The following is a 24,848-nucleotide window of genomic DNA, read 5'->3' as shown; positions in this document are numbered from 1 at the left end:
AGCAGCAGTGTGAAAATTAAACACATCTCCAAAGCGTATCTGTTGGTCAGCTCTGCAAAGAGGCCATATTGTTGTTTGGTCACTAAGTCGTGTCTGACTCTTTGTGACCCCATGAACTGCAGCAAAGAGGCCAGGGGAATACCTTTTGTACTTGGAGCTGGGGCACCGTAGAGCAGTTTCTGAAACAGGCTGACACCCCCTCCCCTTCCTTATCCCTGCCCCACTGCAGACACCCTTAGCTTCTGAGGGCAGCTGAAGAACGCCCAGCTTCTCCTCCCACTGCTGTTCCCTCGTGGACTTCTGGAGATGGTTTCTAGAGCCGTCCAGATGGCAGCCAGGGCCAGGGGCTGCACATCTGGATAATAGATCTCAAGGTGGTTGTGTTTTCCCAGCACAGCACAGAGCAGGGACCAATTATGGGGTCCCTCTGCACAGCAGGCCTCATTACTGTGCTCAGCATGGCTGGGCAGAGGCAGATGAGCTGGGAAACCGGCTTTGGCCCCCTGAAGGGCAACTTAGCAGGGTTGGTGGGGGGAGGAGAAAATCATTGATTCCTTCTCTGCCACTCAGGTCTGCCCATGTGAGCTTGTCTTCAGGGAGGGTCTCACGCCTCTGTACCAGTCTTGAGAGCCAGCTTCCTCCTGGGGCTCCAGGGTAGCCCTGGGTCCTTCATACTATAAGCAGAAGTTTGTATCTATGTCTGTAAAGACATTTCTCTGGGGAAAAGGGCTACCATCACATTGAAAAGGGGGCTGTCTATCCTCAGAATAGTTAGGAATGCCTGCTCCTACACTTGACAGGTGAGGAAAACTAACCAGAGACCCAGTGAGTAGAAGCCGTTTACATAAGGATGCAAGGGAGTGGCAAGGTAGATCTAACAGTCAGATCTCCTGGCTCCTTCTGGGAGTTCTCGATGCCTCTCTGGTCAATCACTTCCTGCTCCACAGGTCACCATGTTGTCTTCACTTTACTAATAAATGAAGTTGTAACTTCTATTTACTGAGTCCTCATGTGTGCGCAGCACAGTGCCCTTTGCTTTACTTAGTCTATTTGTTCGCAAAACAGAATCATGATTTTACCGACTAGGCAGCCAAGGCTCTCCCAGTGGAGAGGGAAAGGTTAATCGCTTGCCTGAGGTCAGAGAGAGTAACTGGAGGACAGAGAGGGCACACTCAACTGTCTTTCTTTCTGGGCCCAAAGCAGGGCTTCCCCCTCTCTGCAGTGTTCTCTGATGGGCCCAGCCCTTGCTGGTCTTCCTGTCTCTGGGAAGACAGGACCATGGCAGGTTCTTTGTAGGTAAATGATTTTGGTTCAGCTCTTGGTCCTGCTACTTCCTTGGTGACTGCCCTTGGGCATATTTACTTCTCTTCTAGCTCTGCTTGTGTGTGACATGGGAATAGTACTATCCAAATCTTGGGGATTTTAAGAGGATTAAATGAGATAATTAACATCCATTGAGTCATTTATTCAACAAATATTGGAGAACCTACCATGTATTGGGTTTCCCTGGTGGTGCAGTGGTAGAGAATCCACCTGCCAATGCGGGAGATGCAAGAGCTGTGGGTTCAATCCCTGAGTTGGGAAGCCACCCTGGAAGAAGAAATGGCAACCCACTCCAGTATTCTTGCCTGGAAAATTCCATGGACCGAGGAGCTTGGCAGGCTACAGTCCATGGTGTTACAGAGTCAGACAGGACTGAGCACATATGTGCACCGTGTACCATGCACTATGCCAACAGTGGTGAACAAAACAGAAACAGTTCCTGCTCTCAAGAAGGGTGTGGCCAAGTCGGAGAGACAGGCATGAGATATATATTATAATGAGACAACTTTGCCTGATATAGGCTGTGACTTCCGAGTTCTATGAAAGAGATGTATAAGGTTCTAGGAGAGTATAGGAGGGACGTTTTTTCAACCTCAAGATTCATAGAAGCCCTCTTTAAAAATATAACACTTGGTTTGAGAGCCGATGGATGAAGAGGAATTGATTAGATGAAGAATATCCCAGGCAGAGAGCATGGCAGGTATGGAGGTTTGAGATGATGTATTTTTTTGCAAGAACTGCCATAACAAATTGGGAGGCAGACTGCTTAAGACTGGGAGGCTTAAATTGCAGAAGTTTGTTTTCTCAGACTTCTGGAGGCCTGAGGTCTAAGATCAAGGGGTTGACTGCTGGCTTTTCCTGAGGCCTGTCTCCCTGGCTTGTAGATGGCTGCCTTCTCATTGTGGTCTTTTCTCTGTAGGAGGGCAGATTTACCTGGTATCTCTACCTCTTTTTTTTTTTTTTTAAGATTTATTTTTTATTTAATTTTTTGGTTGTGGGTCTTCATTGTTGCACATGGGCTTTGCCTAGTTGTGGCGGGGGACGGGGTATTCTCTGTGGTGGTGCACAGACTTCTCATTGCGGTGGCTTCCCTTGATACAGAGCACAGGCCCCAGGGCACACGGGCTGCAGTAGTTGCGGCTCACAGGCTCAATTGCTCCACAGCATGTGCGATCTTTCCGGACCAGGGATCAAACCAGTGTCCCCTGCACTGCAAGGCAGATGCTTAACCATCGGACCACCAAGGAATCCCTCTACCTCTTTTTATAAGGACACAAGTCATATGGGATTAGAGCTCCACTCTGATGGCCTTTTATAACCTAATCATCTCTTTGAAGGACCTATCTCCAAATGCAGTCACATGGAGCAGAGCACACCCAAATAACCTCATTTAACCATAGTAGTAGTGAAGTCGCTCAGTCGTGTCCGACTCTTTGCGACTCCATGGACTGTAGCCCACCAGGCTCCTTGGTCCATGGGATTTTCCAGGCGTGAATACTAGAATGGGTTGCCATTTCCTTCTCCAGGGGATCTTCCCGACCCAGGGATCGAACCCAGGCCTCCCGCATTGTAGGCAGACGCTTTACCGTCTGAGCTACCAGGGAAGCCCAAATTACCTCTAAAGGCCTCGTGTGTGTGTTCAGTTGCTCAATCTTGTCTGACCCTTTGCAACCCCATGGACTGCAGCACGCCAGGCTTCCCTGTCCTTCACCATCTCCTGGAATTTGCTCAAATTCATGTCTGTTGAGTCGGTAATGCCATCTAACTATCTCATCTTCTGCTCCCCTCTTCTCCTTTTGCCTTCAATCTTTCCCAGCATAAGGGTCTTTTCCAATGAGTCACTCTTTGCATCAGGTAGCCAAAATATTGGAGCTTCAGCATCAGTCCTTCCAATGAATATTTGGGGTTGATTTCCTTTAGGATTGACTGATTTGATCTCCTTGCTGTCCAGTTCAGTTCAGTTCAGTTCATTTGCTCAGTCATGTCCAACTCTTTGTGACCCCATGAACCGCAGCACGCCAGGCCTCCCTGTCCATCACCAAACTGCCAGAGTCTACCCAAACCCATGTCCATTGAGTCAGTGATGCCATCCAACCATCTCATCCTCTGTCGTCCCCTTCTCCTCCTGCCCTCAATCTTTCCCAGCATCAGGGTCTTTTCAAATGAGTCCGCTCTTCGCATCAGGTAGCCAAACTACTGGAGTTTCAGCTTCAACATCAGTCCTTCCAATGAACACCTAAGACTGATCTCCTTTAGGATGGACTGGTTGGATCTCCTTGCAGTCCAAGGGACTCTCAAGAGTCTTCTCCAACACCACAGTTCAAAAGCATCAATTCTTTGGTGCTCAGCTTTCTTTATAGTCCAACTCTCACATCCATACATAACTACTGGAAAAACCATAGCCTTGACTAGACGGACCTTTGTTGACAAAGTAATGTCTCTGCTTTTTAATATGCTGTCTAGGTTGATAATAACTTTCCTTCTAAGGAGCAAGCGTCTGCAAGGGGCTCTCAAAAGTCTTCTCCAGCACCACAGTTTGAAAACGTCAATTCTTCAGTGCTTAACCTTCTTTATGGTCCAATTCCCACATCTGTACATGACTACTGGAAAAACCATAGCTTTGACTAGACAGAGCTTTGTTAGCAAAGTAATGTCTCTGCTTTTTAATGTGCTATCTAGGTTTGTCTCTAAACATAGTTACCCTCTGAGGTATTGGAGACTTCAACAGATGAATCCGGGAGAGCCAGAATTCAGAAGGGGAGGAGCTTGACTTGTTTTATAAGCTGAAGACAGGCCAGTGTGACTAGAGTATAATAAAGAGGGGAAGAGAGAAGTGGGTGAGGCTGGAGAATTTGCAGGTCCAGATCAGGAAGGGCTTGGAGGGCCATGGTACAGATTGCAGATGGTGTTCTGAGTATAGTGGGAGTCCCTGGAGGGATTTTGAGCCAGAATGGGAGAGAGGGGATTGGGTGTCATTTTACGAAGGTGACTCCTAAAAATGAATTGTCGGGGCTGGAAGTAGAATATGGAGTTGGGGCCTATTACAGTCAGTATTTCACAAAGGAGTCAGTGGTGGTGAGCATTGTTGTAGAGACGGAAATGGTGAGGGGAAGGGTGGAGAAGGTAGGATCCATAGGACGTGGTGAAGCGTTAGCTCTGTGTTGGGGAGGGGGAACAAGCAATCAGAGTAAAGATGATGTTGAGAGAGGAGTGTGAAGGGTGACTCAGATTCCTGGCTGAGCAGCTTTACAGATGGTGGTGCTGTTTCCTCAGTGGGGACAGGCTGGAGGAGGAGCTGGTTGTGATGGGAAGAGCAGGAGTTCCATATGGGACCTACTCAGGGTGAGACACTTGTGAGACATCAAGTGGGCATGGCAAGTAGGCATCTGTTTAATCTAGATGTGAGCTCAGAAGAGATCTGGGCTGGAAAGATGTAGTGAGAATTATCCACCTGTAGAAGGCTTGGAAGGAGAAGGCAATGGCACCCCACTCCAGTACTCTTGCCTGGAAAATCCCATGGACAGGGGAGCCTGGTGCGCTGCAGTCCATGGGGTCGCTGGGAGTCGGACACGACTGAGTGACTTCACTTTCACTTTTCACTTTGATGCATTGGAGAGGGAAATGGCAACTCACTCCAGTGTTCTTGCCTGAGAATCCCAGGGACGGGGAGCCTGGTGGGCTGCCGTCTATGGGGTCACGCAGGGCTGGACACGACTGAAGCGACTTAGCAGCAGCAGCAGCAGCAGAAGGCTTGGAAGACAGAGGAATGGAAGAAGTCACCTGTGAGGAGCATATAATGAAGGTGGGAGGGGGGAGCAGGATTAACTCCACAGGCAGTTCCAGTGTTTAGAAACCAGGGAGAAGGAGAAGCCAACAAAGAAGATGGGGAAGAGGGCAGAGGATGAGGAAAAGCCCAAGAGAAAGGGCTCCTGGGAGCCAAGAGGTAATAGCACCAGAAGGGGATGACTTTGGTTGGGGCAGATGCAGCTGAGGATTCAAGGAAGAGGAAGGAGCCAAATCCTGGCTCCGTGGTGGGCACCCTGTGGGTACCCGATTGACATGGAGTTCTTTTCCTTATCCCTCTCTCTATCTTGATTGGTTTTTATATGTCTGAATATCTATCGCCTTTTCCTTCAGTGGACAGTAAGAGCCCAAGAAATAATGACTGAATGAAGAAGTGAATGACAAGGGCAGTGAGATGGGTGGTCCCCAGGGTGAGGCACAACTCCCCTCGTCTCCTCTCCTGCATCCCTGGGCATCAATTTTGTCCAAGGGTGAGGCTGGGTGCAAGTCTCCTAGATACCGATGGCTCCTGTCCAGCAGAGGACCCTCCAGGGAGCCACTTGCCATGCTCATCAGGCATCCTGGCCTGAGCAGGACCGAGACAGTCCCCCTGGCTGCGGGCACAGGGAGCCGCCTCCCCCAGCAGGTCGCTGGAGTCCCGGTTGCCTTTCCTCCCTGAGCGGTGTCGACTGCACTGTAATCACACAATTATGATGCCATTAAAATGTCACAATTGGAGAAATCCATATAAACAAAGCATTAACAACCGCTTGAAAATTGTAGTCTTTACCACTAATGACCTACTTTCTCTACATACCCCGCTCTCCCGCCACCCCGACTCAGCTGCCGCTTTCCCCAGCCTCACTTTCAGAGGCAGACCAGAAGGTACAGTCGTGTCTGCTGCCTGGTAAGCCTTAATGTTTAATGTGCTTGGAGAGGCTCTTTGATGAGTCCAAAGATGGCAGGCCAGGGGGAACCTGGCGCTGAGCTGCTTAGCAAATGAGATAAGAGGATCCCAACACCCAACCCCACCCTCTCACCTTCCCCACCTTCCCCACCCCCGCTCCCCACCATGAAAGATCCTGATGGAAGAGCCTCCTGAGAGGATCTGTGTGCTGTGCTAAGTCGCTTCAGTCACGTTGGACTCTTTGTGACCCAGTGGTCTGTAGCCCACCAGGCTGCTTTGTCCATGGGAGTTTCCAGGCAAGAATACTTGGAGTGGGTTGCCATGCCCTCCTCCAGGGGATCTTCCTGACCCAGGGATTGAACTCGTGTCTCCTGTGGCTCCTGCACTGCAGGCGGATTCTTTACGGCTGAGCCACTGCGGAGAGAATCTGGTCCCTGGAAAACTGAGGATGGTGTTGAAAGACATGAGAGTCAGATTTGTGCCATTGGCTTTGACTCCTTCCTTTTGGGAAGAGATTGAATGAGACTTAGCGAAAGGCATGTAGGAGGAAAGCATCCTGCCCAGGGCCTTGGGCCAGAGTGAGTCCAAGCTGAGAATGCAAGGGAGTGGAGAGGCACAGGGCAATAGGGCTTTAATGGTTTTTACCTCATTCCCAGAATAGTGCTCTGGAGAAGTTGAGATACTGACTTTTGTCACTGGAGTCTAATTTTCATGCACCAAGGAAATGGATTACTTAAAGGAATCTTGCAGTGAGCACTCTTATGCAGTAAAACATAAACCAAAGCAGCTCTGGCCAAGTGATTAATCTCTTCCTGATGTATCTGAATTGCAAATCTGGATTCCCAGAGAGTCCCATTTGTAGTTAAAGTCAGAGTAAGCTTTATTCTGAAGAAGCAAAAGAGAAGACCACTCTGGGTTTAAAAATTTGAATTAGAGGATAGGAGGTGTTTTATTTTTATTGAAGTATAGTTGATTTATAATGTTGTGTTAATTACTGCTGTGCAGCAAAGTGATTCACTTATGCATAGGTCTATCCTTTTAATATATATATTCTTTTCCTTTATAGTTTATCATGTGATATTGAATATAGTTCTCTGTGCTATACAGGAGGACCTTGTTTATCCATTCTATATATAAAAGCTTATATATGCTAACCCTACCCTCCCACTCCATCCCTCCCCCAACCCCATCCCCCTTGGCAACCACCAGTCTGCTTTCTGTGTGTGTTAGTCTGTTTATGTTTCCTTGATAAGGTTCATTTGTATCACAACTATAATCCAAAAAAGATACGAGCACCCCAGTGTTCATGGCAGCACTGTTTACAATAGCCAACACCTGGAAGCAACCTAAATGTCCACTGGTAGAGGAACTGATAAAGAAGATGTGGCACGTATATACAATGGAACACTGCTCAGCCATGAAAAAAGAACGCAGTCATGCCACTTGCAGCAACACGGCTGCAACTAGAGATTATCCTACTGAGTGAAGTAAATCAGAAAGAGAAAGACATAACATATGACATCACTTATACATGGAATCTAAAATATGACACGTGAGGATAGAAGATGTTTTAAATATCAGTCTGGCACTTGACATCCCTCTCAGCTCAGGATTAACCTGCAGAAAGGATTGTGCCACAGGCGCTTTAATGAATGGACAAGAATGGTCAGTGACAAGCATGTCGTTGAGGGAGTGATTATTTGTGCTTCCTGGTGTGGGAGAAATGCCCCCTTGGGTCTTATTTACATAAGCAAGTGCGTTATAAACCCCTTCTGCATATATTGGTTGGTCAGGTGAGCCTTTCTCTCCTCCTTTCTCTGGGCCAGAGCGATGTAAGACATCATAGACGAGATTCCTGCCAGGCCATAAAGATGGTCAGTATTTAGGTCAGGCTTGTAAGGATTTCTCCCAGTTTTTCAACCCACAGCCATCATCACTCCCTGTGTCGCCTGCAGCACTAAATATGCCCTTGGCGGAGGCGGGCATCCTGCCCCCACCTAGTTCAGTGGCCATGACGTCGGGTAATCTGGGTCTGCTTTTGACATAAAAGAGCCTCTTTCATTGAAAGTCAGCCAGCAGCCCCCATGGAGTCCTGGGAGATAAAAGTCCTTTAAAGTTATTTACTCCAACCCTATACCTACATATTCAGCAGCTGACCTAGTTTTGAGAGAGCTGGAGGGTATCTGGGTGTCACCTTATTTACAGAGTGGATAGAAAATGCTCTAAGCTCTGGGCCCTGCCTGCACATGGTATCTGGGGAGATCTAGCCGGCACCTCGGAGGCAAAGAGAGAGGAACAAATTCTTCTCAGTCAAGCGCTAGAGGCTTCTTACTAATGTCACCTTTGGGGAATGAATGACAGGGCTTAAGGGACGCAACTCTGAAACTATTTCTAGCCAGAAAATCCAGTTTAGCACCTTTTGACCTGTTCATTAGGGGAGGTGTTTGTAGGATAGCCTTGGTGGAGAGTGTATGACAGGCTTCTGGCGGGCGCCTCCTCCCCTCTCCTTCCTTCATCCTTCTCTAGGCAGAGCTGGGTTTAGAAGCCTCCTTCCACGAATGACCCTCTGCCCTTGTAGGTCCTAGTAAAGGACATGACAGAGCTTACCCGCCTTGGTTTCAGTCACCTTGACTGAGTCCCTTTAGTTCCTCGAACCTCAGTTTCACCTTCAGTTAAAATAGGTTGGTGGTATCACCTGCTTCAAGTTTGTCCTGAGTACTCAGTGAGTGACATTTTTAGGACAGAGCCTGACACAGTAAATGCTACACAACTGTTAGCTGTGGCTGCTGTTCTGAGTGGCTCTGTCCGGTGTGCGAACTGTTCACCTCTTCAAGTCGGTCCCTTTCCTTGGCTTCCCACAGCCATTTCCATCTTGGCTCCCCCAAGGTCACCTTGGCCTGAGAAGAACCCAGAGGGAGATTTGGGGAAGCTGCAAACCCTGGTGAACACATTCCTTGCGAGGGCGACTGTAGGGCTGGCCATCCCAGCTCTTGGAAGCCAAGTCCCAGGAGGTACCCAGGAGACCCTCCGGGGCTGCTGCGTTGGAGAGGGAGAGGGGCCAGCCCTCGAGCAGGGAGCCCTGACTCCCAGGCTCCTCGGCCTGATGGGAGCCTCGGCGTCTCAAGCAGGTTCTGGTTTCTGACCTCACCTCTGAGATCCCGGGATCTCTACCCAGAATCGCCCAGCGTGGCTTCCGTGCCTGACCCAGGTCCCACCTCCAGCCACGTAATAAAGGAAGTTTGCACAGAGGCCTCGCAAAGCTAGATTTCTAGCCTTCCAAGCTGGTGATGAAGTGATTAAAAGTAGTTTCCTGGCTGTGTTGTTTGCATGGCTCTGTGTTCAGACCCATATCTGAGATAGGGCTTTTGGGTGGATGAGCCCTCCCAAGCCACAGGCAACATCAGCAACCTGTCCCTTTCATCACAGGCAGACAGGAAGGAGATGCAGTCAGAGACCCCATTTCTGCCACAGGGAAGGAAGAAGCTGAACGTAAATTAGCTGAGTGTAAATTGTAAAATAGTAAATTTTCTCCTCATTAGCATTCTGTCCCCAAAAGGAATAATAGTAACCACAGCAATGCTGACAATAATAATGGGTTACTTTCGCCTTATGTTTTGCCCAGCAATTTTTCCTGTATTATTTCTGAGACTTAATTCAGATCTGTAAAATCGTGTGGGGTAAAGGTTCATCTTGCCCCTGGGGTGGAGGGAGAAACCTACCATAAGAGGTTGAAGGGACGTGGTAGCAGAGCCAGGCTCGGGGCCGGCTCTCCTGACTCCTGTTCTCTTATGGCATCTTTGGGACCATTGAGGGGAATTGCAGGATCTTCTCTGGTGCTGTGCATCCCTTTCTTTGCCCACCTCCACCTTTCCACACCTCAGAACTCTCTGCTGCATTTCTGTCTGGATGAAATTGGGTTGAAATGTACAGGGGGCCCCTTGAAGGAGAGAGATGTCACAAAAGCCTAATATGTAGAGTGAGCACCTTTCCTTTTATTTCATTCTTCCCTCCTTTATCTTTCTTTACCCGCTTCCTTTTATTCCATGATTGTCCCTGGGTCACAATTTGGTAGATTGCAAACTCAGCCCACGGGCATATATTGTCACCAGCAATGGAGGATGGCTCCTCCATTCATGGGATTTTCCAGGCAAGAATACTGGAGTGAGTTGCCATTTCCTTCTCCAGGGATCTTCCTGACTCAGATCGAACCTGGGTCTCCCTTATTGCAGATAGACTCTTTACCATCTGAGCCACCAGGGAAGCCCTGTTTCACCCAAAGGGGAGATTTAAGGCAGCGTCACTAGGCGGGTGTTGTGTGGCTCCTGGAAAGTCTTTGCTCACATTTCTGTTTCTCGTGTCCCTGGAGGCATGTTCACACGTGGCCCCTGCCAAACACTGTGGTTCAGTCCAGCCCCTTGAAAACTGCTTGCTTCCAAAGCTACTCCTTGAGGCTAATGATACTTCTGATGATGCCTCAAGATATTTCCTGGCCCTGTATATGTAAAGAGGGAGACCTCCTCTGTCACTGGGGAAATCCAAATCTTGTTTTTAACATTTTGGTTTTTTTCCTGCTTCTAGTGACCATGAGGCCCTATTTCTGTCCTGCTATGGCCATGCTTTGGGCTACCCCAGGAGAAGTGGCCTCCTCTTCCCTCACACCCCTGCCCTGGGACATGGCTGCAGTGTCAGTCACCTGTCAGACCTCAGTCTTTTGAGATCACAGTGACTCAGCTGTCCACTCCAGAGACAGTGAGTTTCAGCATCTGGTTCTGTTCCACTGGGGGCCTCCCTTCCTGAGCCTACTTCTGGGCCTCTCTCCCAGGTGTAGGCCCTCTCCTTGGTCCCTCCTGAACACTGGTTCCATCTCTTCACGCCTGCTGTCCTCCAGTGCCAGCTTCCTGGTGATGGGGCACAGCCACCCACTTTGCACCACCATACAGTCCACCAAATCTTCTTCCTCTCGAGTTGTGGGTGGTTACTTGGCTCCCTCTGCACTTGATCTCTTGCTCCCTAGGTTCCAGAGCTGGAAGGGACCGAGGCTTCTTGTGTTCCCATGTCTGTTTACTGTTCCACCTTAGAACTCAAAGAAGATGCAGGAATCAATGCTGCGGCGAAGACCGGCTCTCTCTCTCTGTCTTCCTGCTGACCAGCAACTGGGAGGTGTTCTTCAAGCAAACAACAAGTGACCTGAGATGCTGATATCCATAAAGGAGCTCTGGGTTTGGTCTTTGGTGGTAGATGTATAAGGTGTGGGGTAGGAAGCAGACACATAGCATTAGAGCTCACCCATCCTGGCACGTGCAGGGGGACCAGACCTTCTTGCCCAGTCACGCTGATTTATACTTCCCTGGCATCTCCCTCTCACGCTAATTAGCAAGCAAGTTAATCTCCATATAAGGCTCAAATTGCAAGAGATTTTTTTTTCCTATTACAGAAACAAAAGTTGGGCTTCTGTCCATTCTGTTAATCACATTATATTTCACAGTTGGAGTTTTCAGGCAATTATAATAATTATCAGAACTTGTCTTCTACCAGAAGGCTCATAGCACCTCCCAAAGCTGTGATGTGGTGAGTGTGTATTTGGGGGCAGTGGTGGGGAGGAGAGATCTAGGCGATGGCGGCTCTGGTCAGAGACCAGATGAGACTGAATCCAGCAATAGAGGGGCTCTTGATGTGGGGCTAGGCCATCAGACCTCCCAGTAGCTCAGAGAAGCCACAGCAGACCCCATTCCTCGGCACCTGGCTCTTGATGGAGTGGGGGTAAGAAAGAAAGTGGGGAGAAGAGACAGAAGGAGGTAGAATAGAAAAGTAAACTCATCCTACTGAATGATCTGCTACCTCATTTGGTCTGAGAAATTGCCCTTTCCTCCTCTATTATATGTCCATTCCATCTACCAAATTCTCTAAGAGTGACTTTCATATAATTAATACTAACCATTAAACTACAACATTGAAGGAGCAATTGCCTAATTCTGAGGAAAATTTAAATTTATTACCAGCACCCGAGATAAAATGAATTCTAAAGAGAAGAGAAAACCGTGCAGAAGATAAATAGAAAGCCAAGTGGGATATTGACTTGATCCTTCTCCAGTGCAGGGTAATTTGGCTTCTAAAGTGAGTTAGATCATAATAAATTAAATTTAGATTTCTGCACATCAGTTAAATAACTCCCCAGACAGAATTCCAGTGAGAGGGAGAGGTGATAATACATGGTGGAAATATTAAAATGGAGATCTTATCTAATAATCCATAATTGATGTGCTGTCCCCAGATGAGGGGGAAGGATTTTGCAGCTCTTCCCTGTGTCGTGAACCCAGGTGGGGTGAACGAGGGCTGGCTTGTCCCTCCCTCTTTGTTTGAGCTGATCCTGCACACTGTGGGGAGTCTGTTACTGGCAGTCACTCCTCTCACAGACCCAATCTGGCTAAGTAGCACTTACCTAGCAGTGTTGGTCTGATGTGGGATCATGCTATCCTCTCTTGACTGGCCCCCTGGAAAAGCAGGGCCATTCCCTGGATGGGTTGACAGCAGAATAGTACAGAGGTGGGCAGATTCTCTGTATTCTTGTGACTGCTTAGCAGGGGGAGCAAAGTGGCCCCGTGAATGAGTGACACATCTGGTGATGGGGCAGGAACACCAGTTTTGAGGTCAGAAGTCTTGGGTTAGAGTCTCAGTTATAAGCTCCTATCTATGTGGTCTCAAGAAAGTTCTTTTGCTATCGTGAGCCTCAGTTTTCCAATCTGCAAAATGGGAACAACCTAACTGGCCTGCTGACCAAGTAGGGATAATATAAATGAGACGTTCTTGTGAAAATGCCATGAAGATTGTAAGCATTTGTTTGACTTTCAATCATTAATATATATATTTTTTTGTTTCTAGAAAGTCTGTTTGATTCTTTTTCCAAGAACTTTTGTTCTTTGCTAGTTTTTCATTCCACATTTCAAGCTGCATATGCTTTATTCTGTTACTGTAATTTCTGTGTCTGAATTTCTTGGTGGATCAGAATATGTTCTTTATAGGTTCCACTGACTTTCCCTTATAGTGACTTGTTTCCTTGTGTGTATGATCATTTTTCACTGTGAATTCATCTTTTGGTGAGCTGCGTGGGAATCCTGGGAGCTGCCTTGGGACTGCTTTCCTCCAGATAGGGTTTGTGTTTGCCTTTGCCGTGAGCCAGCTCACAGCTAACCTGGGACCATGTAGTCCCTGTTCTTGTCCTTAACTGGGCTTCCCTGATGGCTCATCAGGTAGAGAATCTGCCCGCGGTGCAGGAGACACAGGAGATGCGGATTTGATCCCTGGGTCAGGAAAATCCCCTGGAAGAGGAAATGGCAACCCACCCAGTATTCTTGCCTAAAATTCCACAGACAGAGTAGCCTGGTGGGCTACCAGTCCATGGGATCACAGAGTCAGACATGACTGAACGACTAAGCCTTAATTATGGAAGACTCAGGTTCAGTGTCTCCATCTTTTAGGAGGTGGGCTTTACTTTCTCAATGACCATTACCCCTGGGGCAGCCTCACAGGTTATCTTAACTTACTATCATCTATCCCACCTCTGGGGTTAGAGTGGGATATATTATCCCACCCTATATTATCCCTGGCCTCATCCCTCATCTCATGGTGAAGATTTTCCTTCTAGAAGGTCCAGCAATGCATTAAAAACCACATTTGTTTTTAATTATGCAAGATGTGGCTGTAGTTTAGCATGGAAGTCCTGGCATCCGGTCTGCCATGGTGCTGGAAGCAGACAGCTGCAGTGGGTGAAAGGCAGGGGCAGTGCCCGGGGTGGTGCTAGGAAGCAGAGGCTGCGGTTCTGGAAGTAGCCTGGGTACAGGGAGGTACGGCTGTAAGACTGCATGGCTGGCCGAGAAGCTGGGTCTGTAGGCTTTGAGACACACTTCTCAGTTGTGTGAACTTGGGCAACTTATTCATCCTCCCTGTGCCTGTGTCCTCACAGGGAGACTGGGGATGCAATTTTCTGTGGAATATTGGGCTTGTAAGGATTAGACATCATTTGGGGGACTCCTCCCTCTAGGGTTCTGACAGGGGAGCTGGGATGAGTAGTTTTATGTGTTCAGAAAGTAGTGGGCATTATCAGAGGAACAGCACTTTAACAGAGCAGCTTCCATCTGCATATGAAAGCTAGACTCTGTCGTGAGCAATGCCTCTCTCCTTGTTCCACACGTATGGAAGGCTTTCCAGGGTATTTGAATTCCTTGATGAATCCCACCCGACTTCACTTAGTCATGTTCTCTTGATCCTTTGGTAGATCTTTGCACTCCTCTGGGTCATTTTTTCTGAGATACAAGTCACGTAATGGGGGGCTGGAAGACCTGGAGGACACAATAGTTGTCATTCAATATCTCAAGGACATGAGAAAGGAAGGTCAGATTTGCATCAAATATCCCTGGGGATAAAAACCAGCTCCCAAAGGGAGATATTACAAGGAGACAAATTCTGGTTCAAAATTAGAAGAAAACTTCTAGAAGTTATATATAGTCCTTTGAAGCTTGGAGTGGGCATCTTGGGGCCTCTGTGTTCCTAACTGGATGAATGTGCATTGGATCCAGCGGAATGTTACACTGGAGTTTCACACATTGGTTGGATAGATGAATTATATCGTCTTTATTATTATTTTTTTTTTGATGTAGACCATTTTAAAAGCCTTTATTGAGTTTGTTACACTATTGCTTCTGTTTTATGCTTTGGATTTTTGGCCATGAGGCATATGGGATCTTAGCTTCTGGACCAGGGATCAACCCACACCCCTTGATTGGAACATGAACCCTTAACCACTGAACCACCGGGGAAGTCCCTGTACTGTCTTTAAATGATCAGTTCTATCATTTTTTTTTCAATGATGACCTTCTCTGTGCTGCTCTATCACATTCCCATCATCCTGCAGGAGTCTGCCTGCAGCCCTCCCCCTTTTCTTGGCCTGGGCTGTCAGGACCAAGACCACTGTTGGGAGGAGAACAGCTGCCCAGATAGGGGAGCGAAAAGCAGGCAGGGGGAGGTTAAGAGGGGTGTACAGATGTCTTTGCTTGGAGGAAGATCTCTAAGAAAATAAAGAACTGGACCTAGAAAAATGGTGGGAAACACATAGACAGTCTTTGAAGACCCAAGAAAATGGCAGTGAAGATGAAGCCAGGCAGAGTCCCCTAATGGCTGAACACATGGAACTGAAGCCAGGCTACTCTGGGGTTCAAATCTTGGCTCTAACACCTCCTATCTGTGTGACACTGGGTAAGTTACTCAATCTCTCTGTGCCTCAGTTTTCCCAGTTACAAGACGGGGACAGTCCTATTGATATCCATTACAGTTAGTATTGTGGATTTCCTGGGTGGCGTAGTGGTAAAGAACCTGCCTGCCAGTGCAGGAGACTTAAGAGACATGGATTCAATCCCTGGGTCAGGAATATCCCTGGAGGAGGGCACGGCAACCCAATCCAGTATTCTTACCTGGAGAATCCCATGGACAGAGGAACCTGGTGGCTACAGTCCATAGGGTCGCAGAGTCGGACAGGACTAAAACAATGCACACATCACAGTGAGGGTTAAATGTAAATGTTTAGGACACATGGTGGATGCCCCTCAAGGCGTTAGCTGTTACAGGGTGACTCTGAGATGTTCCTTGAGGATCAGGTGCAGTTCAGAGTAGGATGGAAGCCTTAGCAAGGGCTAGAGATTTTCCCATTTGAAGAAGAGAATTAGAGCAATAAGAGAAAACTAGAAGTGCCAAGCTGCAGGAACAAGGGGAAGGAGACAAAACCATTGGTGGAACAGAGAGGCAGCCTCAGAACCTAACAGAAGGGAAGGCTACCCCCGTGATTCCTGAGCCAGATAATCAGCTGGAAAACAGAGCGAGAGAAAATAGGCCAGGGAAGGATGGAGGGAAGGGGTTCCAGATTTCTCACAGAAGCCTGGTGGGAGGAAAGACATGAAGCAGCTTAACAGATGTGCTTTTGAGCTTTTGATTTTGGTGCCAAGTTATTTAAGCACTGGTCTTGGCCAGGGGGTTAGCTGGCTTAGTCAGAAATTTTCTGTTTAAAAGATGATCTTTGTTTCTGTTTGTGGCTTTATACCCCTCTTTGGAAACACGCCCACTCTGGACTGAATAAATTTTGGTCAGAAAGTCTAGTGAGGGCAGCCTGGGGGGAGCCGCATGGGAGTGGGTGCAGTTCTTGGGTGGGCCCTCTGGGGGCTCCTGTGTCCTTGTTTGGAGCAGCAGCATTCTACTTCCTGGGCTGGGAAGGCTTGTTAAGGTGAAAATGCGTGTTCAGAAGCTTTCTGGGCATTTACATGAGCCCAGGAACCAAGCAGCCCAATGCATGGGTACAATGTACATGCTCTGGGCCCTTAGACACCAGACATGGGACTTATGGATTGAAGAGCTTGGAAATCAGCCCCAAAACAGGCCTATGACGTCACTGCCCCTTCAGAAGTCCTTGGAGGACTGTGGTCACTCTATTCCGAGGACAAGTAGGGCAAGAGGGGCTGGGGTCCTTCCCCTGGGCACGTCTTCCACCCTACTCCTCAGAGGGGGTCTTTCTCTGCTCACTCACCCTCAGTAGAGAGGACAACCTTTGTTCTGTCCATGATGCTGGGATGCTCTGAGGAGACTCTGTCGGGGGTCCCTTCACTTACCAGCTGTCAAGAATGGATGAGCCATCTTACCTCTCTAAGCCGACCCCACCTCATCCAAATGGGGGATTCTGCCATGCACCTGCAAGGTATTTTGTAAAACAGAAATTGCTACTCAACTGGTAGCATTGTCTTAAACACAGCTTCACCATTACTTAATGCATCCAGGCTTCACTATAGGAATACCAAGCTCCCAGGACAGGGAGATCCCCACAGTGGATCCAGTGCAGGGAAGTGTGAACCCGCTCCATGCCCGTGACTATCTGAGGGAGTGGTCCCCTGCAAGGCCACCTTGACTGACTGTTCAGACAGTTTCTCTTGCCAGCCTGGCTGCTGCTCTGGTTCTAGGATTTCTGGAAGCCAGCTCAGTTCTCATGGCGCCATCTCCAAGGATGCCAAGGGTGCTTAGCTGCCCTAGGGTGGCAGTTGCTGAGCAACACCCCCGGCCTTGTGCCCTCTTGGCCTTGAGCCTGGTCTGGTGTGAGTAGAGAGTGGGTGTGGGGATGAAGCCAAGGTTGGTTGAGTGCTGTTTCTGCAGGTCAAGTGTCATTTCTCCAGCCCCTGTGCCTCCCCAAAGAGCCTGCCTCACCACCAGCTTCTCCAGCCAATGGGTAGAACCATCCACCTGGACCCCAGCAGGCTTCCCTTCTCACCAGGCTCAAGGGCTAAGGTCACCTCTCAGCTGGTCTCCTTGCAGAGCTCTCTTCCCTCCCCTCCCTCCTAAACATGTAGCCAGACACTTTCCCCTGACCTGCTTCATACAGGACCATCTATGTTCCAGAATGTTCTTTCACTCATGCTCTCTTTGCATTCTCAGCTCTGACTTCCCCAATCCTGAGCTAGCCATTCCCCGTTGGCTCTAAGCTGTCGTGTCTCTTATCTGGATTTTCACTGCACACACTTCCCTTCCCATCTCCCCTTCAGTAAAGCAAAATCCAAGCTCATCCTTCAAGCCCTAACTCATTTGATGTTTCTTCTGGGAGGCTGTTCCTATTCCTATCCCTCCTCTGTTATAGACATCTTCATGCAACGTTGCAACCCGCTGGAGGGCAGGGGCCTGTTGTCTCTGCATTTCCTCCTCCCTGGCACACTGCATTGTCAGTTCAGTTCAGTCACTCAGTCGTGTCCGACTCTTTGCAACCCCATGAATCGCAGCACACCAGGCCTCCTTGACCATCACCAACTCCCGGAGTTCACTCAAACTCACGTCCATCGAGTCGGTGATGCCATCCAGCCATCTCATCCTCTGTTGTCCCCTTCTCCTCCTGCCCCTAATCCCTCCCAGCATCAGAGTCTTTTCCAATGAGTCAACTCTTCGCATGAGGTGGCCAAAGTACTGGAGTTTAAGCTTCAGCATCATTCCTTCCAAAGAACAGCCAGGGTTGATCTCCTCTAGAATGGACTGGTTGGATCTCCTTGCAGTCCAAGGGACTCTCAAGAGTCTTCTCCAATACCACAGTTCAAAAGCATCAAATCTTCGGTGCTCAGCCTTCTTCAAAGTCCAACGCTCGCATCCATACATGACTACTGGAAAAACCATAGCCTTGACTAGACAGACCTTTGTTGGCAAAGTAATGTCTCTGCTTTTGAATATGCTCTCTAGGTTGGTCATAACTTTTTTCCAAGGAGTAAGCGTCTTTTAATTTCATGGCTGCAATCACCATCTGCAGTGATTTTGGAGCCCCAAAAATAAAGTCTGACACTGTTTCCACTGTTCCCCCATCTATTTCCCATGAAGTGATGGGACCGGATGCCATGATCTTCGTTTTCTGAATGTTGAGCTTTAAGCCAACTTTTTCACTCTCCTCTTTCACTTTCATCAAGAGGCTTTTTAGCCTCTTCACTTTCTGCACTGTAGGAGCCCACAAATTATTTTTCGAGATTTGCAGTAAATTCAGTTGGGCATGAGCCAGCTGCATGGCCCTTCCTGCAAGAGTGGGATGTCAGGGTAGCCCTGAGGTCATGTTCCAAGCACAGATGACAGCTGTCAGGCTATGGCCTAGCACAGCCCAGGCTGGGGTTTCAACTCCCCTGCTCAGTGTCCCCATGTAGCAGCAATATCACAGGACATTAATAAAATCAATTATTGGATAAAAATCACTGGTTTCCAATGCTTCATTTTGTGCTATTAGCAGGAGAATGCTGTTTCAAAAGAAGATAACAGAGAGAGTGTGAAAGGGAGAGATCAATTACCTGATAAGCTGGAGGGGTGCCTGAGATGAATGTGCATGTGGGCACGAGTGGCCCCCCCCTTACCTGCCAAGTGTGGGCTGAGTGCCTGCACTGATGTCTGCGGTGCCTGCCCTGGGCTCTCCTGTTAGGTGCCTGGAGGACAGAAGGGCATCCTGGTAGTGATGGGATGGGTGGTACCCAGGCAGCTTCAGATACTTGCACAGGGCCAAGGGTCAGTAACACATGAATGAACATCTCATCCTTGGTGACTATGCCAGCCCCGGGGCTCCAGCCCTCATGGTCCAGGTCAGGGCCTGGTCAATAGTTTTTTCCAGATGCAGTGTTCTTTTGGCTTTCTTGAACCTAAAAGGTCTGAGCTTTGCTGATACAGACTGCCTCTCCCCTAGTGGGGGCAGTACTAGCATCCACTGGGCAGTGACTATCAAGGGAAGCACCCAGCTTGCAGAGGCCCTGAAGCCCAGACCCCCTACTGGCTGTGAGGAATCTCTGGTGGCTGCAGAGCTGGGTGGGCAGGGCAGAGGCGGCAGCCCGGGGTCTGGGCAGGAACCGGCCTCCCCCTGTGTGAATCTCCTTGCCTCCTCTGTGCTGGAGGGTCCAAGAGTCAGAGCTCTGCTTGGGCTTGCTGTGCCACCATCCACCGGGGGACCTCAGACAAGCCAGTAACCTTTCTGAAACTTTGCCTTCCCTACCCTGCAGAGGGTCTTGGTGAGAATGAATCAAGATGATGAATGCAGAAATCACTTTACACATGCTAAAGTGCTGTCTCCTCATATGATGAGGGTTGTTACTTGCTCCCCCTTGGAGGCTTCTTAAAAATAACTATAGATTCCTGGGTTGCAGAAGGAAATGGCAACCCACTCCAGTATTCTTGCCTAGAGAGTCCTGTGGACAGAGGAGCCTGGTTAGCTGCTGTCCATAGGGTCGCCTAGAATCAGACAAGACTAAAGCGACTTAGCATGCCTGCATGCGTTGGAGAAGGAAATGGCAACCCACTTCAGTATTCTTGCCTGGAGAATCCCAGGGATGGAAGAGCCTGGTGGGCTGCTGTCTGTGGGGTTGCACAGAGTTGGACACAACTGAAGCGACTTAGCAGCAGCAGCAGCAGCAGCCTGGGTTGGAGGAAGGAAGGAACACACAAGGTGTCTGTCCAGCAGGTATCACCCCCCCGCCGTTATAGATGGATCACTTGCTTTCCATTGCTGCCCCCCTTTGGCAGAGCAGGGAATGGCAGTCATTGTGTATCTACTATGTGTCAGCCATTGTGCCGGCACTTTCCATCACGTGTCTAAAATTACCCCAGAGAGGTGGCCTCTGGGGTTAGTATTCTAGAATCCAAGTCCCAGCCCTGTTGCTTCCAAATTGTGGTATCTTGAGCAAGGTGCTTGGGCTGTTGAGACGGCTTCCTTGTCTGCACATTGGGAATATGAGCAACATCCATTTCCTAAAATTATGAGAATTACATGATATAAGTGTGTATAGGTCCTAACCCAGTGCCTGGTATATGAGTACAGCACTCATTAAATGGTAGCTGCCATTGTCGTCATCATCATTTATTATTACTGCTGATGGTTTTATTAAAGTCCTACATCTGCCCCATCTTTGCATTGAACCTTGCTGGCACATGCTTGGTCTCTGGGCACTGACAGAGGGAGCTGAGAGGGCCCGGAGCCGTCCTCACCGACTTCCCCTTCATGTCCCGTAGATTTCGGATGGTGATTGGGATGACCTATGGGACCAGTTTGATGAGCGGCGGTATCTGAATGCCAAGAAGTGGCGTGTTGGCGACGATCCCTATAAGCTGTATGCTTTCAACCAGCGGGAGAGTGAGCGGATCGCCAGCAACCGGGTGGTCCCAGATACTCGTCTTTTCAGGTACTTCCTCCCGACCCCTCCCCACAGTCATGAGGGGTAAGTTCAGTGCTGGAAAAATGGGTGTGGAGTGTTAGTCATGAGTGGGAGTCCCAGCGGTTCTCAATCCAGGCATCTCCTAATAATTACTTGGGGAACTTTTAAAAAATGCTGATGCCAGCCTCCAACCGGCTGAAGCATCTCTTTTCTGAGCTCCCCAAGTGATGCCAGTGAGCAGCCAGGATTGAGAATCGCCATCGCAGGTAAGTGTTTCTTGAACTTAAATAATCTGAGGTTCTTGTCACACCGATTCAGCAGGTCTGTGGTGGGGCCTGAGAGTCTGCATTCCTGTCAGACTCCCAGATTCTGCTGATGGATGGTCCAGGGCTCACATTGAATAGCAAAGGCTTAGAACGATAGTTCTCAAAGTGTGGTTTCCCAGACCAGGAGACCAGCATCAGCATCACCAGTTAGAACTGTAGGTTCTAAGCTTCCCCCCATAACTACTGATTGAGGTGCTCCAGGAGACCAGGATCAACATCGCCAGTTAGAACTGCAGATTCTAAGCTTCCCCCAAAACTACTGAGTGAGGTGCTCTGGGGTGGGGCCTGGTGACCTGTGTCTCAGCATGCACCGCCAGTGATTCTGATGCCTGCTTAAATTTGTAAACCACAGAGCATCAGCTGGCGCTGCGGCTTCCTTTTGTGGATCAGATGAAGTCCATGGTTGGTGGGTGGGTCCAGCTTAGAGGCCCTGGGTTTGAGTAGACAGTAGGCCCTGGAATAAAGATGCTTATTTGCCTACACTCTGCACCCCTCTGCCTCTGTCCAGGAGACAGGCTTTGTCTCAGTTTGTTTGGAGACCTCTGGCTTCTCTGGTTCCTTCCTGCCCCCTCCTCTCAGTTTCTTTAACCACAAGGGTCAATATGCTGCCATCCTGTTGGCAACTGGCATCACCTTTACCAAGAAGCTCCTACTATAGCTCTTGGCCCACCCTGGGGACCCGACTCCATAGACACAGTTTAACCTCTCCCTTTTCCCATCATGCCTTGCAACTAAGGTTCAACTAGTTATGACACCAGTTGCCCTCTAGGGGGAGAAATCTGTGATGTGTGATAGGAATTCAATAAATGTAAGCTGAGCAGATGAAAGGGAGAGTAAGCCTGGAAAGACAACTGACTGCTCTCTTCCCGTCTGCCTTACGAGTAAACAGGACAAAAGGAGCTAGAGGAAGTCCCCTTCTCCATATCCTCCCATCCTCATGGGCTTCAGATAAGGAATCAGGAGAATAGCCTCCGTTAAAGGGAAAAAGGCCTTTTCCCTTAAAGAATTCTCATTACTGAAAAGAGAAGAGTGAAGAAACAGCATGGGGGAGGGGGCTGAGCTTATTAAATTTGCTTCCAATTTCACTACCACAGTAATTGCATTGTGAGTTATAGGATGCATTAGGACAGTGCCTGAGACCCAGAACTATTAGCTGAGCATTAGAGCAGGTGCTGCTGAGAGGGCGGGCACTGGGGGGCATGGCCTAGGAATCCACAGTTGCACAGGTGGAGTGAGGAGGGGAGAAAGGAGGAAGGCTGTGAGGGTTTCACCAACAGCCCGCTGTGCTGGCTGAAAAGCCAATGCACTGGGGGATGGAACCCCTGAGAAACTAGTCATATTGGGGCATCATGTGATAGAAGCCTCGGAGGGGCAGGGGGCTTGATCCTCTGTGTGAAATTGATCAGACTCACCATCTTTCTCTTGGTCCTTTTTCCCATGGAGTCCATGGTATTTTATGGGAGGCAGTGGGGTTTCCTGTAGCCTGGAATGACTGAGTTGAAGAGTGAGAAATAAGACTAGGGAAGGTTTTGAACTCCCCATTCCAGGGTTTATGGGAGTCTTAGGGTCCATGGGGTAGGTGGTGAGGATAGTTTAGAAATGAGTGACTACAGTTTCCAGTGAATCTATTCATTCACCCTATGAGGTTATCAACCTCTCCCTGCCCACCCCACTCCTTATGTAACACTTGACATTTTCACAATCTTGAGACAGAAAGCTGCTGTCTTGGGTCTTCAGTCATGTCTTTGCTGCCGCTCCATCTCCTCATCCCCGATTCAAGCCCAGTGAGAGGAGCTGAGCAAGGTGACCAGCAATGGCCTTCCACCCATCCCTGCCCCGTCTTAGGTTTGTCTTCTCATCTGTGCTTGAACCAGGTAACCTTGAAGCTTTTTCACTCCCCGAGTGCCGCACAGTTGTGATGCGCTCGTTCTTCCATGGTTGACCTTCTCTTTTTCATATATAAATACATACATACACTCTGCTCTCCCACCCGCCTTGGTCTCATGTGAAGACTACACGGGTGCTTCATCAGAGCATCCAAATTTTCCCCTAAGGCCCATAGTTCTGTTAATGTGGATGAGAGCCTTAATTTCTAGTGGTCACAAGGGTGAATAGATGTGGCTGCCTGTGTTGGGGATGGGGTGGGGGTGGAGTGCCATAAATAACTATTTCAACGTGAGGAAGAGACAGTGTCTAGCTGGGGTGAGTCTGAGAAGATTTCCCAGGGGAGTTCCGCTATTTATAAAGCATTGACTGGTCCAGCAAATAGTCCCTGTTTCCCAGGCCTGGCGCTCCCACCCATCACCACATTCTGGTGACAACAGCTGGATTTGCCATCATCCAAGTAGCACATAAAACGTCTGGCAGACAGGAAGCCATTAAGTGAGGCATACCCCTTGAGAAGGGGGAAAATATTTTGATAAAGCACATGTATATTTTTGCTGTTGCCTGGCAATGATTATTATGGGGTTGCTTTGATTGCAGGGGAGCAGGTGGCAGGGTGGATGAACCCAGAAGCTATGGGCTGGTGGGGGGTGGTGTTGGTGAGAGCTGGGAAGCCTCGTTAGTTCACCTCCCCCTGGCCAGGCTGTGTCTGAGTGTTCCCCTCGGCATATCCTCCTGGGCTCTGTCCAGTGCGGTGCTAAATGGTTCGAACAGTGGGATGCCCATTGCTTGCCTGGAGGGAAAATTCCACACTTCGATACATCTCACCGGGAAGACACTTTTCCTTTGCTCTTTTCCATCCTGGGAAATGAAGGGGCTGTGGCCCTGTCTAGGATTGCATTTCTCCTTCCTTGTATTTACTCAGTTGGAATGGCTGTCGAAGATGATCATAATTTCTCTCCTTGTACTCGTCACTTAGTGGTAACAGGATAAAAATCTTTGTGGTTGAAATGGCTAAGCATAAAAAAATGTTCATATTCCCTCAGAGTCAAGGCGATTCCACTAGCTCAGCACAGAGTTGGTGAGTCCACATCAAGGTGGAGGGAGGCGAGGGGAAACCCATCACAGACACTTAGCTTTGCAAACAGGCTCGCCCATCCACTGCATTCTGGCCGCTCCTGTGCACCATTTTTCAGCACAGGAGTTTGTGAGCCTGGTGACAGTAGTTCTGAGAGCGCTTCATTCCAGAGCACTTCAGAGTTTCAAAGAGCTTTGAGGGGAATAGTGGGAGGAGTTTCCCAACAGCCTGGAATCTCAGCAGGAGAATTATGTCTGCTGCCCTGAGGACCACCTGCAGGGCCGGGAAGGGGTTCTCACCAGGGTCCGGGGGAAGAAACACCACAGAGGCTGAGACAGCAGGTGTCTCTGTGCCAGGATTCCTTCCACTCTGGTCCTATGTCTCTTGCCTGCTGACCCTATAGGCTCTTCCCTCACCCCCTCCCCCCAATCCTGGTCTGCTCTGTGAGTTTCAGACAGATTTCCCTTATAGTTAATTCAGTAAACATTGGACCACTTTCACTTTCACACTGGCCCTATCTTATCATTGTAGCAACCCTGAGAGATGCCCTAGGCAACACATCCTTGGGCAGCACAATATTCTGAGAGCCCCTGCTGGTGGAGAGACCAAGCTCAGTTTGAATTGGGAGCCTGCCCAAGGAGGTGGAGTGCAGTGTGGGATCTTGGCTCTGAGGCTCTGACATCTTCAGGGTAGGGTGTTGGGTCTTAGACCTCAGAGTTTACTTGGAGGTGAGGTGGGAGAGATGTGTGAATTCCAGTCACATTTTGCGAGACAGTTTGTTCATTCTCGTGCTGTATAGTATTCCTTTGGAGGAAAGTGTTACAATTTGTATATCTAGTCTACTGTTAATGCTTATTTAGGGT

The 24,848-nt window shown here is 48.9% G+C and overlaps 1 protein-coding gene across 4 annotated transcripts in view; it reads left to right on the top strand.

Moving 5' to 3' along the window:
- GALNT14 (polypeptide N-acetylgalactosaminyltransferase 14) overlaps positions 1-24,848 on the top strand; it is a 216,031-nt gene that overhangs the window by 118,488 nt on the left and 72,695 nt on the right. For all 4 annotated transcript variants that reach the window (XM_070379317.1, XM_005893606.2, XM_070379316.1 and 1 more), the window contains one exon: positions 20,555-20,724. In XM_070379317.1, the coding sequence (XP_070235418.1) occupies positions 20,555-20,724 (170 nt within the window). The remainder of the gene's footprint in view (positions 1-20,554; positions 20,725-24,848) is intronic.

This window comes from Bos mutus, chromosome 11 (genome assembly GCF_027580195.1).
Source record: "Bos mutus isolate GX-2022 chromosome 11, NWIPB_WYAK_1.1, whole genome shotgun sequence".
NCBI classification, from domain to species: Eukaryota; Metazoa; Chordata; class Mammalia; order Artiodactyla; family Bovidae; genus Bos; species Bos mutus.
The sequence above is the reverse complement of the archived record's forward strand: the minus strand, read 5'-3'. Positions and strand labels throughout refer to the sequence as shown.